The 16644-nt window shown below is 43.4% G+C and overlaps 1 protein-coding gene across 3 annotated transcripts in view; it reads left to right on the top strand.

Moving 5' to 3' along the window:
• SRFBP1 (serum response factor binding protein 1) overlaps window positions 1–16644 on the top strand; it is a 98305-nt gene that overhangs the window by 341 nt on the left and 81320 nt on the right. Inside the window, exon 1 of one of the 3 annotated variants that reach the window (XM_073676906.1) lies at window positions 81–210. The exons of 1 other annotated variant lie outside the window; for it this stretch is intronic. In XM_073676906.1, the coding sequence (XP_073533007.1) occupies window positions 115–210 (96 nt within the window). In that variant the 5' untranslated portion in view covers window positions 81–114. Of the gene's footprint in view, window positions 1–80; window positions 211–16644 lie in introns of those variants that run through there. One more of the 3 variants, XM_073676911.1, reaches the window with a different exon arrangement.

The raw sequence follows: 16644 nt of genomic DNA, 5'->3' as shown, positions 1-16644 counted from the left end.
AGTGCGGCGCTATCAGCGGGCTCTGTGCATTTATGGTCACGTGTCACTATCTCACATTAGTCCCTGCACTGGCGGGAGAGTGCTCATACTACAGGCGGCTGTGGCCGCTGCTACATGGCAGGGAGCCGGGTAACTAGGTACCGAGACGAGCAAGTTCCAAACATCCAGCTGGTTCCCATTTTTTGGAACTTCGGTTTGGGCTGCGGTAAAGTAAGACCCCCCTGATCATGCAGCTGGTCTGAACAGCGACCAGAAACCCAGGAGCAGTGCACTCCTGAAGATTTATTTTACAAACACTGCTTTAACAGCTGCAGTCTGGGGCAGAAAATAAGTGCGTATTTGTCTCCTGCACCGATCCTGCGGTCACATGGTGTATAACATAGCTACCATGTGCAGTCAGCCTGAGAGGACAACCTCTTTAAAGCATACTCCAGCTTTTTTTTTTTTATTATTATTGCAACGCTGGAGTGGTGCTGTAAATGTAATTCCCGTCTTTTACTCGCCTGGCGCCGCCTTCATCCTTTTCCAGCGTCGCTCCGGTCGGTCTCTGGCGATAAGTGACCTGCTGGTAGCTCCAGTGTTACATAGAGCTGCTCAGAGGCCATTTTCAGTACAAGTCTGAGATCCTCGTTCTGGCTCTCATAGACTTGTATTGAGAGCTTGTGGCGTAGCTTCTGAGTTCTGGCCAGTCAGAAGCTGCGCTCGGAACAGCTCTGGAAACGGGGCAGGGGGGCTTACATTTAAAGCACCACTCCAGCTCTGAAACCCTGCTGGAGTGGTGCTTTGATGATCGTCAACATACAAATTGGTCGGTGCTCATCTAGCAGCCAGTATTAATATAAAGACTGACAAACACCGGTGGTTGCATAAATATTAGTAGTACTCCATGGTGTTATCAGCAGCACACCTCCTATTTACACAGGGCAATGTGTTGGCAAAAATAACCATCCAAACACCTGAAGAAGGGGCGGTTTGCTTGTTGATCTGGTGGTCAGTGGTGTGTTTACACCGGCTCCTGTACATGTGCCTAAGCGCTTCTACTTCTCATTGTTTTCAGAAATCTCCATTGCAGCTTCAGGGTAGTTGTGCACTGCTCACGCAACCAGTTTTTTTTTTTTTTAAGTAGACCCTGTACAAATCTAATCAAATAGCCATTAGTTGCCATTGAATCCCCTGCTTCTCTAGTGGTCTGCACTGCTGCTGCCAATCACAGGCTTCAGCTATCGCATCCATACATGCAAACATCACTACTGAGGAAAGTGATTGGCTGCAGCGGTAATGTGACTGATGGACGGGACATATTCACTTCCAGTCATAGTGGGAAATAATGCAGCATCATGTGAAGAACAAATGCTTATTTCATTATAGTAGAATATTACACTGCTAAAAAAATAAAGGGAACACTTAAACAGAATATAACTCCAAGGAAATCAAACGGTCCACTTAGGAAGCAACACTGATTGACAATCAATTTCACATGCTGTTGTGCAAATGGAATAGACAATAGATGGAAATTATTGGCAATTATCAAGACACCCTCAATAAAGGAGTGGTTCTGCAGGTGGGCACTTCTGAATACAGTAGTGTTTTCGCAAACGTGTTATTTTGACATAACATGAAAGCAATTAACGTTGTAGTTGGTGGATTCAGGGCTATTTGTTGCACATTTGCAGCTGTGAAATACATACGTTGTCAATTTTCTAGATGTACTGCTAAGTGAACTGCTTGGACTTCGTTCATGTATGGGAAATGAATAGCTTCATTGCTGCCTATGTATCTTCCAGCCTGATACTGTGCAATTTCATCGATATGTATGACCGCATTCCTATCACTTCTTTCTGGTTGCACGCCAAAAACTGCCATGTTGCTGCCTTTATTCACGTACGTACAAATGTATTTGATTTAAGGGAGTTACAGTATTCCCCGTTTATGTGCACTTTGTATGTTTTTGAGGGCGAATATGGAACAACCCACCAGTTATCTACTTCAGTGTCACCGTTGTATGGTTGCTAATTTACCGCCATCTTCTGGTGATCGTCTTCTGTATAAAGGATAACCATAGTTTCCTCTAACTGTGTTTGATACTCTATGCTCGCTGATATTGCTTAGAGCATTTTCAGTCTATCATGCATGGGGAATTTGTATTCAGTGTACCGCAAGGTTCATGTATCATATTCTTCATCACAACTTCATGCAAATCCTTATCGATGTCGACATTGAGTATTTCAGTGCATATTACATAGTCGATATTAAGAGACCACTGCAAAATTTTTCATTTTATCTGATTTTTCTCTTTATAGGTATATTTTTAAGTAAAATGTGCATTGTTGCTTTATTCTATAAACTACTGACAACATGTCTCTGAAATTCTAAGCTAAAAGTTTTGTATTTATTTGCAGCAAATTAGAAATGTTCAGAATTATAAAAAAGAAACTGTGCTTTCAGACCTCAAATAATGCAAAGAAAACAAGTTCTTATTCATTTAGAAACAACAATACTTATGTTTTAACTCGGGAAGAGTTCAGAAATCAATATTTGGTGGAATAACCATGATTTCTCTCCCCCCCACCCCCCATGATGACACCACGGAGAGAGGGGATCCACCCTTCAAGGACAGGGAACCTACAGATAAAAAGGGCGGCACCTCTCTCCCGCATCAGTTGGTTTCCTGTCCCTGACGAGGACCTACCGAAAGAATGAAAGAAAAAAATCAGAAGAATATTTGCTTACCAGGCCCAGCCAGACCGATTCAGGCAGCTGGGGTTCCCTGCCTCGGCTGGTGCAGTGTCCTGTAGCGCCACCGCTGGGGTCAGTGGGTCTCTAGGGTGGCAGGGAGACGCAGCGCAGGAGAAGACCAGATGGTGTTGGGGCCCAGGTCGGTGAGTGGGCCTGGGCTTCCGGGGGCCCAGGTCGGTGAGTGGGCCTGGGCTTCCGGGGGCCCAGGTCGGTGAGTGGGCCTGGGCTTCCGGGGGCCCAGGTCGGTGAGTGGGCCTGGGCTTCCGGGGGCCCAGGTCGGTGAGTGGGCCTGGGCTTCCGGGGGCCCAGGTCGGTGAGTGGGCGCGGGCTTCCGGGGGCCCAGGTCGGTGAGTGGGCGCCTCCCTTCTGACGCGAGCCGCAGTGCACCATTGGGTGTCGGTCTGGTGGTGCGTTTTCAAAGAGTAAACCAGCCTCACCATAGTGCTGCTGTGTCAGTGTAAATTACTTTCACTTTCGATGCTTCAGGGACAAGCTATGAGGAATTTACAACTTGGCAAACAGTAGCATCAGGAGCGAGCACGCACATTAAAGAGAGCAGCGTCCTGACATTAAAGAGAGCAGCGTCCTGACGTTCTGTCTCACAGCATCTGTGGTCGGTCACATGACACATTCAGGAAGTGGAGCCAGGAGGAGCACACAGGGACTCTGAAATGGCAGAAACCAAAGTAGAAAAGTACCCTTCCTGCTATTTCTACTCATTATTTGTAATATATAATTGGCCAGAAAAAGGTAAGATGGGAATACCCCTTTAAGGCAGTTAGGTCCACTATGGGGTAGGTAGATCCTCGCCCTAAGAAATCAGTCAAGGATATGATGTTCAGTGGCCTGGAACAAAAGAAAAGAAGATCTTTCCCCCCTCAATGATAAAGTCCACTCCCTGATTAAGAGGGAATGGAAAAAGCTGGAAAGGAAGGGCTTGTTGTCACCTAAGAGAAAATACCCCTTTGAGGACCTGGTATGCTCCTTCTGGGGGGTGGCGCCAAAATTAGACGTAGCAATAGCTAAAGCCTCTAAAAAAAAATTTTCCCTGCCATTTGAAGACATGGGGGTGCTAAAGGACCCAATGGACAAAAAAGCGGACTCCTTCCTGAAAGGAGCTTGGGAGGCTGCAGGGGGGGGGGGGTTAAAACCCACAGTTGCAGCCACATGTACAGCCAGATCTTTAATGATCTGGATAGATCAGCTAGAGGCGCAACTTAAGAACAAAACGTCAAGGGATAACATAACTAGGCTTCATCCCAGTAACGAAGGGCGCAGCAGCTTTTCTGGCTGACGCATCAGCCAATTCCGTCAGGCTGGCAGCCAGGGCTGCAAGCTTCTCTAACGCAGCCAGGCGGGCCCTCTGGCTTATATGCTGGCCGGGTGACCACCAAACAAAATCTAGGCTGTTTCATTCCTTGCGAGGGTGAGTTCCTATTCGGATCTACCCTGGATGATATCCTTGACAAAGCTGGGGATAACAAGAAATGCTTCCCGCTCCTCTCTGGTACTTCATACAGGAAGTCCTTTCGGAGCAGAAAATTTATGCGCAGAAACCCCCCCCCCCCAAAGACCAGGATAGGTGGAAGGATAGGAAGAAAAAGGCCAAAGGGTTTATGTTTAACAGGCCCCCCCAGCGACAACAGGAAACCCACCCAATTAGAGTCAGCCTGGGAAAAAATATCGAATAGCTCTTGGATTTTAGACCTGATAAAAACAGGACTAAAATTCCAGTTTCACTCCATTCCCCGTCCGAACTTTGTCATAACCCACATGAGGTCATCAGGGGTAGAACAACTAGCACTAGAACAAGAGATTCTAGGCCTAATAGGGAAAGCAGTCCTTCAGGAAGTCCCTGCACAGGGGGAAGGCTAAGGCTTCTACTAACCTCTGTTCCTCAGGAAAAAAAACGACAGGACTTTCAGGACAATTGTAAACCTAAAAAAACTGAACAAATTTCTAAGGGTGCAAACCTTCAAGATGGAGTCAATAAAATCGTCAGTGAAATTGTTGTTCCCAGACTGTTTTTATGGCTGTCCTGTATCTCAAGGATGCCTATGATCACGTCCCTATACACAGAGACTACCAGAAATTCCTGAGAGTAGCAATATCGCTAAAAGGAATAGTCAAACACTTCCAATATACGCCCCCCCCCCCCCCCCCTTCGGTCTAGCGATTGCCCCAAGGGTTTTCACAAAACTAGTGGCAGAGGTAGTGGACCATCTGAGGGAGCAAAACATCCTGATCACCCCATACCTGGACAATCTGCTAATAGTAGGCAACTCTTTCAACCATTGCAACGACCATCTAGCAAGGGTCATGGATTCCTTGACTAATTTAGGCTGCCTTCTGAACCTACAGTCATGGCCAAAAGTTTTGAGAATGACACCAAAATTATATTTTCACATGATCTGCTGGCCTCTGGTTTTTATTAGTGTTTGTCTGATGTTTATATCACATACAGAAATATAATTGCAATCATATTATGAGTACCAATAGGTTATATTGACAGTTAGAATGAGTTAATGCAGCAAGTCAATATTTGCAGTGTTGCCCCTTCTTCTTCAAGACCTCTGTAATTCTCCCTGGCATGCTCTCAATCAACTTTTGGACCAAATCCTGACTGATAGCAGTCCATTCTTGCATAATCAATGCTTGCATTTTGCCAGAATTTGTTGGTTTTTGTTTGTCCACCCGTCTCTTGATTGACCACAAGTTCTCAATGGGATTAAGATCTGGGGAGTTTCCAGGCCATGGACCCAAAATCTCTGTTTTGTTCAATGAGCCATTTAGTTATCACCTTTGCTTTATGGCAAGGTGCTCCATCATGCAGGAAAAGGCATTGTTGGGCGCCAAACTGCTCTTGGACGGTTGGGAGAAGTTGCTCTTGGAGGACATTCTGGTACCATTCTTTTTTCATGGCTGTGTTTTTAGGCAAGACTGTGAGAGAGCCGATTCCCTTGGCTGAGAAGCAACCCCACACATGAATGGTTTCAGGATGCTTTACAGTTGGCATGAGACAAGACTGGTGGTAGCGCTCACCTCTTCTCCGAATAAGCTGTTTTCCAGATGTCCCAAACAATCGAAAAGGGGATTCATCAGAGAAAATGACTTTGCCCCAGTCCTCAGCAGTTCACTCCCTGTACCTTTTGCAGAATATCAGTCGGTCCCTGATGTTTTTTCTGGAGAGAAGTGGCTTCTTTGCTGCCCTCCTTGAAACCAGCCCTTGCTCAAAGAGTCTCCGCCTCACAGTGCGTGCAGAAGCACTCACACCAGCCTGCTGCCATTCCTGAGCAAGCTCGGCACTGCTGGTAGTCCAATCCCGCAGCTGAAACAGTTTTAAGATACGGTCCTGGCGCTTGCTGGTCTTTCTTGGGCGCCCTGGAGCCTTTTTGACAACAATGGAAACTCTCTCCTTGAAGTTCTTGATGATGCGATAGATTGTTGACTGAGGTGCAATCTTTGTAGCTGCGATACTCTTCCCTGTTAGGCCATTTTTGTGCAGTGCAATGATGGCTGCACGTGTTTCTTTAGAGATAACCATGGTTAACTGAAGAGAAACAACGATACCAAGAACCAGCCTCCTTTTAAAGTGTCCAGTGATGTCATTCTTACTTAATCATGACTGATCGCCAGCCCTGTCCTCATCAACACCCACACCTGTGTTAATGGATCAATCACTAAAACCATGTTAGCTGCTCCTTTTAAGGCAGGACTGCAATGATGTTGAAATGTGTTTTGGGGGTTAAAGTTCATTTTCTGGGCAAATATTGACTTTGCAAGTACAGTAATTGCTGTTAAGCTGATCACTCTTTGACATTCAGGAGTATATGCAAATTGCCATTACAAAAAATGAAGCAGTAAACTTTGGAAAAATTAGTATTTGTCTCATTCTCAATACTTCTGGCCATGACTGTAAAGTCCAGGTTGGAGCCGGATCAAGTACAAGAGTATCTAGGCATCTTATTAGATTAGAGGAATCAGGAATGCCGTCTCCCGGCAGGGAAAATCCAGAATATGATAGCCCAGATATCTCATGTGAAAGACCATCCCTCTGACTCTGCGGGGAGCAGTGTCCCTTCTAGGTTCCATGACTTCTTGAATCCTGGGGGTCCGTTGGGCTCCATTGCATACCAGGGACTTGCAATGGGAAATCTTGGGGGCAGAAAAGTCACTAAAAGGGTGCTAAGAAGGTCGGCTAATTTTGTAATCAAAAACCTTGCTTTCCCTAACGTGGTGGACGGAGGTGGACAGTTTAACCAGAGGCGTTCCATGGGCAATCTCCGTGTCGCAGGTCCTAACTACAGATGCAAGCCCCAGGGGGTGGGGGGCTCACCTAAATGACCAAATCGCTCAGGGGGTCTGGTCAGAGGATTTGGAAGGGGTATCTTCCAACATGAAGGAACTTCTGGCAGTAAAATTTGCTGTCTCAAAATTCCTAAACATCTTACGGGGACACCATGTAAGAGTTTTTTTCAGACAACAGGGTAGTAGTGGCATACTTAAATCGCCAGGTGGGGACCTGGTCCCATTCTTTACTACAGGTGTCAAAATCCATCCTCCCAGTTAGCAGAGAACAATTTGGAGTCACTGTCTGCACTCCACATAAAAGGAACAGAAAATATCACAGCAGACTTTCTGAGCAGGACCCAGCTGAGACAGGGCGGCACATGGGAGCTGAATCAGTTGGTGTTCAACCAACTCACGGAATTATGGGGGAACCCTTCCATAGACCTATTTGCCAACTGGCAGAACAAACAAGTGGACATACTCTGCTCAATCAACCCAAAGGGGAACCCAGCAGCATTAGAGGCTTTCTCAATCCCATGGAACCACCAGCTAGCCTATGCCTTTCCTCCGATCGCCCTGATTCCGGCGGTTCTGAGGAAAGACAGGGAAGACGAGGCAAGCATAATTCTGATAGCCACCTTCTGGCCAAAGAGGCCATGGTTTTCCTGGTTGAGGATAATGTCCACCTCCGACCCCTGGGTTCTTCCGGAAATTCCGGATCTCCTTTTCCAGGGACCAGTCCTCCACCCTCAGGTAGCAAATCTACACTTGATAGCCTGGATTTTGAGAGGGCGCTCTTAAGGGATAGAGGGTTTTCCCCAAATTTAATCTCCACTCTACTACAGAGTAGGAAACCCGTAACCACCAGACTTTACGGTAAAACCTGGAGAAAATTCCTTTCATTTGCATGTGCGAAGGTACAAGGGGAGGCCCCCATTTCTTCCATCTTAGAGTTCCTTCAAAAGGGGTTGGAGTGGGGTCTGGCCACAAGCACTCTAAAGGTTCAGGATGCGGCGCTAGGAGCCCTATACAACTGTGACCTGGCCAGAAATAGGTGGATTTCTAGGTTCATCAAGGCCTCACACAGGTCTAGGCCCATCCCCTCCCGGAATACACCTCCTTGGGACTTAAATTTAGTTCTTTCAGCCCTAACCAAACATCCCTTTTGAACCTTTAGCGGATGCATCTCTCAAAGTCCTATGTCTTAAGACGTCACTCTTAGAAGCCCTCACATCGGCACGTAGAGTTGGCAACATAAAAGCCTTATCAGCAGGGCCCCCCTTTACGCAAATTCTAGAGGACAGGGTGACTCTTGGGACTGACCCAGCATACCTTCCTAAGGTGGGATCACACTTCCATAGATCACCGGAGGTCACCCTCCCTTCCTTTTGCCAAAATCCTGAAAACAGGGATGGAACAAGACCTACACACCTTAGACGTCAGAAGGTGCATTATTCAATACTTAAGAGGCCACACGGGGGTATAGGAAGGACAGGTCTCTGTGTGCTTCCAGGGTCCTCAGAAGGGACAGAGCGCTTCCAAGGGCACACTGGTAAGGTGGATAAGAGACACCATCTCACTGGCATACTCATCAAGTGGGGAGACTGCCCTGGTGGATTTAAAGGCTCACTCGACTAGGGCAGTGGCAACCTCCTGGGCGGAGAAAGCCGGTTCTTCAATTGATCAGATATGTAGAGCTGCAACCTGGTCTTCCCCTTCTACATTCTTTGAGCACTACCGGTTGGATCTAACCTCTTCTTCGGACCTTACCTTTTGGTAGAAGGGTTCTGGAAGCGGTGGTCCCTCCCTAAACGACACTTCTATGCAATTCTCTCCGTGGTGCCGTCATGGGGGAAGGAGAAAGACTTAGTTACTTACCGGTAATGGGATTTCTCAGAGCCCATGACGACACCCGTACATTCCCTCCCTTCACGCATGGGTGTGCACATTTATTTGTTACCTATATTTAGTCACGAGGTGTGTCTGGTAAACTCCTTTAAAAATGTTAAAAATTTGTGTTACTAACCTGGGGGTCCTCTCTGTGCTCTGTAAACAACTGATGCGGGAGAGAGGTGCCGCCCTTTTTATCTGTAGGTTTCCTGTCCTTGAAGGCGGACCCCTCTCTCCGTGGTGCCGTCATGGGCTCTGAGAAATCCCGTTACCGGTAAGTAACTACTTCTTTTTCATTCAAGTTACTTTTGGGCTATTCCTAGCACTTGTTTTGCCTTTCAGCTTGTCCTATTGCAAGAGGATTGTTTAGACCACAGCAGTGTTTTTTATACTTTCCCTCGTTACATAAGATTTTGTTCAGGTGATCACCTAATCAGAAGCACATTAAGTAGAATGAGGTGGACTTTGGTTGGAATTCAACTGACACTGGAATGGAATGGCTGTCAGACATGTAGAGATGGGGATTTTTAGAAAACTGTGCAGTCTCTTAATTTCCAAACTCGCTCTCCTACTATAACAAACTTATCTCTATCTACGACTTGAATACATCCACAGACTTTGCTTAGGACATATCGCCTCCTTTGTAAACCCAATTATTTGCCAAAGATTAATGCTTAGTCCCGACTTTACTAGTCTGCCACTGGTTTAAATGGATTTTCCCATAAATAAATTAAAAAAAAGTTTTGAGCCCTAAATTTTGAATGTAACAATATATACCTGCCTTTAAAGGGGTATTCTAATCTCCAAGATCCTATCCCAATATGTAATAGATGTAATAATATTTGCAAATACCTCCAATTAGAAAGATAGCGAATCAGAAGAACTATACTATGTCGCTTACCCCATTTGCGGGGCGTTGCAATAGCGTTTGATATCCATGGTTACAACCACTCCTATAGTGACAGCTGTTAGTGATCGTAACCATGGATACCTAAACTACTGCAATGCCTGCGCATGGGGTAAACGACATAGCTAATCAGGATGACTATACTACATTTCTAATTGGAGGTATTTGCTATTTATTATTTGAGATGGGAATACCCCTTTAATTCTCTGATCCCTTGCCATCAGTTTCCTAGGTTAATTTCCCTTCTTTGCAAAAAAAAAAAAAGCTTTTTCCCTGTCATCCTTGGTGTGAATTCCACCCGCTTACAGGGGACTTGATATTGCCATGGACTAAACGTTGTAACATGTTTTAACCCCTACCCGACATACAATAAATATTTTGTTATAGTCAGGCAGTAGTTCCAGGGAGATGTTTATATTGTGATGACTTGGCATGTTGGAATCTGTTTTCAGTAAATACAGATTGTTAAATTACTGAGAGGCGATGGCAGGAGGTAAAGACAATTCACAGTTTGGGCTGTGCTAACCGAAATGAAGATCCTTGATCCAATTATATAAAGAAGTGTTTTTTATTCCACAATGTGTTTCTAGATGTCCGGCGTGGAAACACGTTATAGAATATAAAAAACACTTCTTTATTTTATTGGATCAAGGATCTTCATCTCTGTTAGTACATCCCAAACCGTGAATTGTCTTTTCCTTCTGGAGGAGAAAGAAGCGGCTATCTCTGATAAGATATATTACAAAGTTTCTTATTTTCATGTGTAATATTGACTTACACTTTAACCCCTTTACAACCCAAGGTGGTTTGCACGTTAATGACCAGGCCAATTTTTACAATTCTGACCACTGTCACTTTATGAGGTAATTACTCCTGAACGCTTCAACGGATCCCCCTGATTCTGAGACAGATTTTTCGTGACATATTGTACTTCATGTTTGTGGTAAAATTTCTTTGATATGACTTGCGTTTATTTGTGGAAAAAAACAGAAATTTGGCAACAATTTTCAAAATTTTGCAATTTTCAAAATTTTAATTTTTATGCCCTTAAATCAGTTATATGTCACACAAAATAGTTAATAAATAACATTTCCCACATGTCTACTTTACATCAGCACAATTTTGGAACCAAAATAGTTTTTTATTAGTGCGCTATAAGGGTTAAAAGTTGACCAGTGATTTCTCATTTTTCCAACAAAATTTACAAAACCATTCTTTTTAGGGACCACATCACATTTGAAGTCACTTTGAGGGGTCTTTATGACAGAAAATACCCAAAAGTGACACTGTTCTAAACTGCACCCCTCAAGGTGCTCAAAACCACATTCAAGAACTTTACTAACCCTTCAGGTGCTTCACAGGAATTTTTGGAATGTGGAAGAAAAAAATTAGCCTTTTTAACTTTTTTCATAAAAATGTTAATTTAGACACCAATTTTTTTATTTTCGCCGGGGTAACAGGAAAAAAATGGACCCCAAAATTTGTTGTGCAATTTCCCCTGAGCACGCAGATACCCCATATGTGGGGAAAAAACACTGGGCGCACGGCAGGGTTCGGAAGGGAAAGAGCGCCATTTGACTTTTTGAATGTTAAATTTGCTTGAATAATTAGCGGACGCCATGTTGCATTTGGGGAGCCCCTGATGTGCCTAAACAGTGGAAACCCCCCACAAGTGACACCATTTTGGAAACTACACCCCTCAAGGATTTTATCAAGGGGTATAGTGAACATTTTGAACCCAGAGGTACGACACAGAAATTGATAACATTAGGTCATCATATTGAATAAGTTGTCATTATTCTTGAGCGCAAGTGCTCGCTACTTGAGTTTGCACCATGTACTGCGTGTGCTCGAGTGACATGCTCGAGTCCCCGCCTGCATGTTTGCCGGTTATTAGACACCCCAAAAAAACTATGCGGGGATCGCTCGTGCATGGCAGGCAATCCCCGCAAGGTTTTTTTTGGGCCGCGAAGCATGCGGGGCAGAGACTCGAACATGTCACTCGAGCACCCGCGATACTCGGTGCATATCCAAGCACCCGATGCAAACTCAAGTAGTGAGCACTTGAGCTCAACACTAGTCGCCATATCGTCCCTTTTTTTTTTTTTTTTTTCTTTTTTAAACTTTTGAAAAAAGTCCAACCCTTATTTTTTACGCCGTTCCTTGTGCGGTATAAGTGATTAGACGACTTTATTCTTTGGGTCGGTGCGATTACAGCGATACCAGAATCATATCGGGTTTTTATGATTGACAGCTGTCACACACTAAGACGCATTTTTTTTTTTTTTGCATCACCATATTTTGCAAGCTATAATTTTTCCATATTTCGGCCGACAGAGTCATGTGATGGCTTGTTTTTTGCGGGATGAGTTGAAGTTGTTATTGGTGCCATTTTCAGGCAAGTGACATTTTTTGATCGCTTTCTATTCTGATTTTTGGGAGGCAGAATAAACAAAAACCAACAATTCAGGAATTGTGTGGTTTTTTTTTTTTTTTTTATGCCATTCCATGTGTGGTAAAATTGATACAGTAGCTTTATTCTTCGGGTCAGTACGTTTACAGCGGTACCACATTTATATAGTTTTTCTATGTTTTGCCGCTTTTACACAATAAAAGCTATTTTATAGAAAAAATTCTTTTTTGCATCGCTTTATTCTGAGAGCTATAACTTTTTTATTTTTTTCGGCTGATGGGACAAGATGACGTTTTCAGCAGTACCATTTTTATTTATATTCATCTTTTTGATCGCGTTTTATTCCATTTTTTAACTAGTGGGACAGTCTTATAGGTCAGGTCTTTCCGGACTCGGCGATACCAAATGTGTATTTTATTGTTTGTGTGTTTTTTGTTTTTTTTGTTTGTTTTTATAATATTGATGGGTACATTATATTTTTATTTTTGGTGGATCATTTTTTTATTTGATTTTTTTTTTTTTTTCCCATTTTTGAAAACTTTCTTTTTTTACTTTGTCCCACTATGAGACTTTTACTTTTTTTTTTTGTTCTGATCGCCTGCATAGCATAGGGATGGAGCACCATCCCTGTGCTATACAGGCTGTCAGCGCTGCAGATGCAGAGGATACTTTGGTCATGCACTGCGCATGATCAAAGTACCTTCCTGATGTCTGGTGACCCAGGTGTTATCATGAATACATCCGGGTCACCATGAAAGCCACGGAACCTGGCCTCAGGCAGCGCGGGACGGCGGGGAAGAGGTGAGTATTCAGCGCTAATCGCAGCATTGCGGTGGTTAATGTGCCGGGAGCTGACACCCGGCGGCGATCACGCCCTCACACCCTTTTGCGGGCGAAATCAACAGGGCGTACTAATACGTACCTGGCTCTTAAAGCCCAGGGCACAGGTATGTATTATTAGTACACCCTGGGCTGTAAAGGGGTTATAAAAAAAAAAAAATACTAAGCGAAGCTGCGTCAAAATCTCCATGTGAATGTACCTTGTCAGTTGTCAAATTCTGGCAGATTCCATTGAGGTTTTCAGATTAGGTTTTCTAGTATTTGGTGGCATGGTCAGCACCTTGACAGAATAGAAAATGTACTAATATGAACAGTCTTGGATGAATTTATAGCTTATGTTCACGCTTTGGTATCAAATCTGATTTCTGCAGCACATTTGTTGGGGAGCGTGGTGGAATATTAAATGTGTATAAATAAGTAGCATAAATTCCACTGACATCTTGAATGTCATTAAAGTTGAATCCGCTTTAGGTACAGCATTTACAAGAATCTGATGTGTGAACATATACTAGGTAACTGAAATTGTAGAATAAATGCCTGACTGCAATAATGAGCTTATGCTCTAGATGGCAGCACAGGATCACCATTTTCTCTCTTTTCTGCTCCTTACAGCACCAGCAAAGTCAACAAGTTTTTTGAAATCTGCTGCTTACTTTGTGACTTTGAACCATCACAGTGTTTTTTTTGTTTTGTTTTTTTATTTAAATCTGCGGCATGTCAATTTTTGCAGCTTTTTTTTTTTTCTCACCCATTCGTATGAATGGGGTAAAAACATGCATTTTCTGCAGCAGTTTGCCTTCCAACATTCTAATTTTTAGTGTAGAAAAATCTGCAAATACTCAACGTGTGCACATACTCTATTTTTCGTTATTTAAGAGCCTTTTCCTTATAACACCGGAGGTAAGGCAACTGGAGTCACTGCACTTTTGTGTCTGTTTAAAAAGTGATCACTTGATTTCCTTGCAGAACGGCTGTTTAACCCACAAAGGCGTGAGGCAGCTGTAACAACCGCTTTGTTTTGCAGATAAGTTGGAAAATCAAGTAATTGTTTAACAAGCAAGTTAAACACGGCAGTATTTTTTGGCCACATTAGTCTTGCTGCGATTCGTTTGTGCTATCTGGTCATATCTCTTTGCTGCAAAAGTTTTTAGCCTTCTAATAAAATAGACATTTGAAAAATGATGCCAATATAAAGTAGACATAAGGTAAGTGTTTCTTTTTTATGTGGTAGTGCTACCTGGTTTAATTGTATAAAAACAAAAAGCTTTCAAATTCCTAATTATTCCAAACTTTTATCAAATTTCAGATATTTTCATAAACCTCATTACATAACCACCTAAAATTATCACTAACAAATAGTTTAAACCATTCTCAGAACCACTGGGATATGTAGAACATTAGAGTTATTACCCTATAAAGTGACACACAGGTCAGATTTGAAAAAAAAATGGGGATTGCTTACTAAGGCCAAAATTGGCTCTGGAAATAAGCGGTTAAGCATTACTTTTCTGTGTGAGTCTGATGAGTTCTCCTCCCCATCCAGCAGTAGCACATGCTCCTGAGATGGTCGTGCAGTGAGAGCTTATCGTGATGTCTTGTGCGTCACACATTGACAATCTAATATATATGACTGGGTGCTGCTGATGCTAGGAGAACATATGTTGTCCACATGCTTACTCTACTCTGGAGTTCAGCGATAAGTGAATAAAATGAGTCATAAATGCTAGATATTTGGTCAGGAGACCTGAGTTGTGCTATAACCTCTGTCAATAGTGTGATCAGTAGTATAAATGTTGGCACCTCCAGGCTCTTGGACACTAAGCACTGCTCCCTGCTTGAGCATGGCGTGGTAACTTAGGCCGGGTGCACACATCCATGGACCTCGATATATGGACTGTCCTTTGGTGTGACCAGAACATAAACAGTGGCTTGCGAAAGTTCCACACCCTCCCCCCAATTTTTTTTTTTCTTTTTTTAGGGTTTGCATCCGTTCATGTAAAGAACATGCCTACAACTGTGAACATTTGGTTTTCTTTTTATTGTGAAGCAAATGACAAATAGGACAAAATAACTGAAAACTTCAGTGTGCATAACTATTCACCCCCATAAAGTCAGTACTTTGTAGAGCCTCCTTTTGCAGCAATTACAGCTGCAAGTCGCTTTGGCTAAGTCTCTATGAGCTTTCCACATCTGCTTACTGGGATTTTTGCCCATTTCTCAAGTCAAAACTGCTCCAGCTCCTTCAAATTTGCTGTTCACCAGAGGAAACCATCTTTCTTCAAGTTTGACCACAGATTCTCAATTGGATTAAGGTCTGAGCTTTGACTAGGCCACTCTAAAACGTTTACATGTTTCCCCTTAAACCACTTGAGTGTTACTTTAGTAGTATGCTTTGGGTCATTGTCTTGTTGGAAAGTAAACCTCAGTCCCAGTCTCAAATCACTGACAGACTGAAACAGGTTTTGCTCATGAATATCCCTGTTTTTCGCACCATCCATCTCCCCCTCCCCTCCCTCGATCCGAACCATTTTCCTTGTCCCTGCTGCCGAAAAAATCCCCACAGAATGATGCTGCCACCACTATGTTTCACTGTGGGGATGGTGTTCTTGAGGTGATGAGCTGTGTTGGTATGGCTCCAGATATAGCGTTTACCTTGGTGGCCAAAAAGTTCAATTTTGGTCTCCTCTTGCCACAACACCTTCCTCCATACATTTAGGGAGCTTCCCGCATGTCTTTTGGCAAACTCAAAACGAGCCTTACAATTTCTGTGTGTAAGTAAAGGCTTTTTCTGCCCGCTCTTCCATAAAAGCCACCTCCATGGAGTGAATGGCTTATTGTGGTCGTATGGACAGATACTCCAGTCTCTGCTTGGGAACTCTGCATCTTGTTCAGGGTTACCTTTTGGTCTCTGTGCTGCCTCTCTGATTAATGCCCTCTTTGCCCATGCTGAGAATTTTGGTGGGCGTCCCTCTCTTGGCAGGTTTGTTGTGGTACCATGTGCTTTCCATTTGACGATAATGGATTTGATGGTGCTTCGGGGATCATCAGAGATTGGGATAATTTTTTATAATCCAACCTGCCTTGGTCTTCTCAACATCTGTGTCTGACTTGTTTGTAGATTTCCTTGGTCTTCATGGTGTTTGGTTAGTGGTGCCTCTTTCTTAATGGTGTTGCAGCCTCTGTAGCTTTTCAGAAAAGATGTGTGTATATACTGACAGACAATGTGACACTTGGATTGCACACAGGTGGACTTCCTTTCACTAAGCATGTGACTTATGAAGGTAATTGCTTGCACTGAAATTTTTGGGGGCTTCATAGCAAAAAAGGGAGAATACATATGCGCATGCCAATTTTTAGTTATTTGATCCCATAAATGTAATTTATGCCTATTTTTTCACTTCACCATCTTATTCGTGCTGGGCAATGTGAACTGAGGTCTAAGATGGTAGACATGCAAGAAATAGGAGCATGTTCACACTAGCAAAAAAGAAACAAAACCTACAAAAGACAAAAATATATCTCATACCCTACCATCATTATATATAAATGTAAAGCAAAGTTGCATAAT

This window comes from Phyllobates terribilis, unplaced genomic scaffold, assembly GCF_046119375.1.
Source record: "Phyllobates terribilis strain yellow unplaced genomic scaffold, ASM4611937v1 Scaffold_1__5_contigs__length_1240528914, whole genome shotgun sequence".
Taxonomy (NCBI): Eukaryota; Metazoa; Chordata; class Amphibia; order Anura; family Dendrobatidae; genus Phyllobates; species Phyllobates terribilis.
The sequence above is the reverse complement of the archived record's forward strand: the minus strand, read 5'-3'. Positions and strand labels throughout refer to the sequence as shown.